At 41.9% G+C, this 590-nt stretch overlaps 1 protein-coding gene across 1 annotated transcript; it reads right to left on the reverse strand.

Moving 5' to 3' along the window:
• Window positions 1–6: 6 nt before the first annotated feature.
• LOC110039266 (bifunctional dTDP-4-dehydrorhamnose 3,5-epimerase/dTDP-4-dehydrorhamnose reductase-like) lies at window positions 7–543 on the reverse strand (the record flags this gene model as incomplete). The annotated part of the gene is made up of 1 exon (XM_020744273.1): window positions 7–543. A coding segment is annotated over one exon (498 nt), but the record flags the coding sequence as incomplete, so codon positions are not given.
• Between the last annotated feature and the right edge of the window lie 47 nt (window positions 544–590).

Consider the following 590-nt stretch of genomic DNA (forward strand, 5'->3'; position numbering starts at 1 on the left):
GAAAAAGAAGAACCTGCTCGCCAAAAGATTATCCCGTCCTTAGCGTCACTTCACCTGCTTCCGGTTGGGCTCGAACACATATCTTATGAGAGATTCTTTAATCGACAGCAGCTCCGGAAACTCGTTCTTCAACTTCGAAGCATCCAATTCGTTATTGCTGCGAGGCGCGACGATCACCTTCGCCTGTTCTTCGAGTGTAAAGTTGACCCAACTGAAGCCGGGATCAACGTAAGCCTTGTAAAGCTCCAAGATCTCATTGTGGGTCACAACGCCCGGGTTGGTGAAGTTCCATATTCCCCTGCAATTTCTCTTAGCCATCTCGATTGATATTGGAAGCAACTCATCCAATACAGTCATGCTGTTTGGGATATTAACCACCTTGTCGTATCGACTGATCTTCGTGATGAAGTTACGAGGATTGTTCAGATCAGATGATATCGGCATTCGGACTCTTAAAGTACAGACGTTGTCGTACTCCTTCAGAAGCTCCTCAACCTGTATCGATATGAAATAGATGAGATTATTATATATGTTCAGTAATAACTGCCTTTGTGTTATAAATATATATATATATATATATATATATATAT

The sequence above is a fragment of the Phalaenopsis equestris genome, unplaced genomic scaffold (genome assembly GCF_001263595.1).
Source record: "Phalaenopsis equestris unplaced genomic scaffold, ASM126359v1 Scaffold236058, whole genome shotgun sequence".
NCBI classification, from domain to species: Eukaryota; Viridiplantae; Streptophyta; class Magnoliopsida; order Asparagales; family Orchidaceae; genus Phalaenopsis; species Phalaenopsis equestris.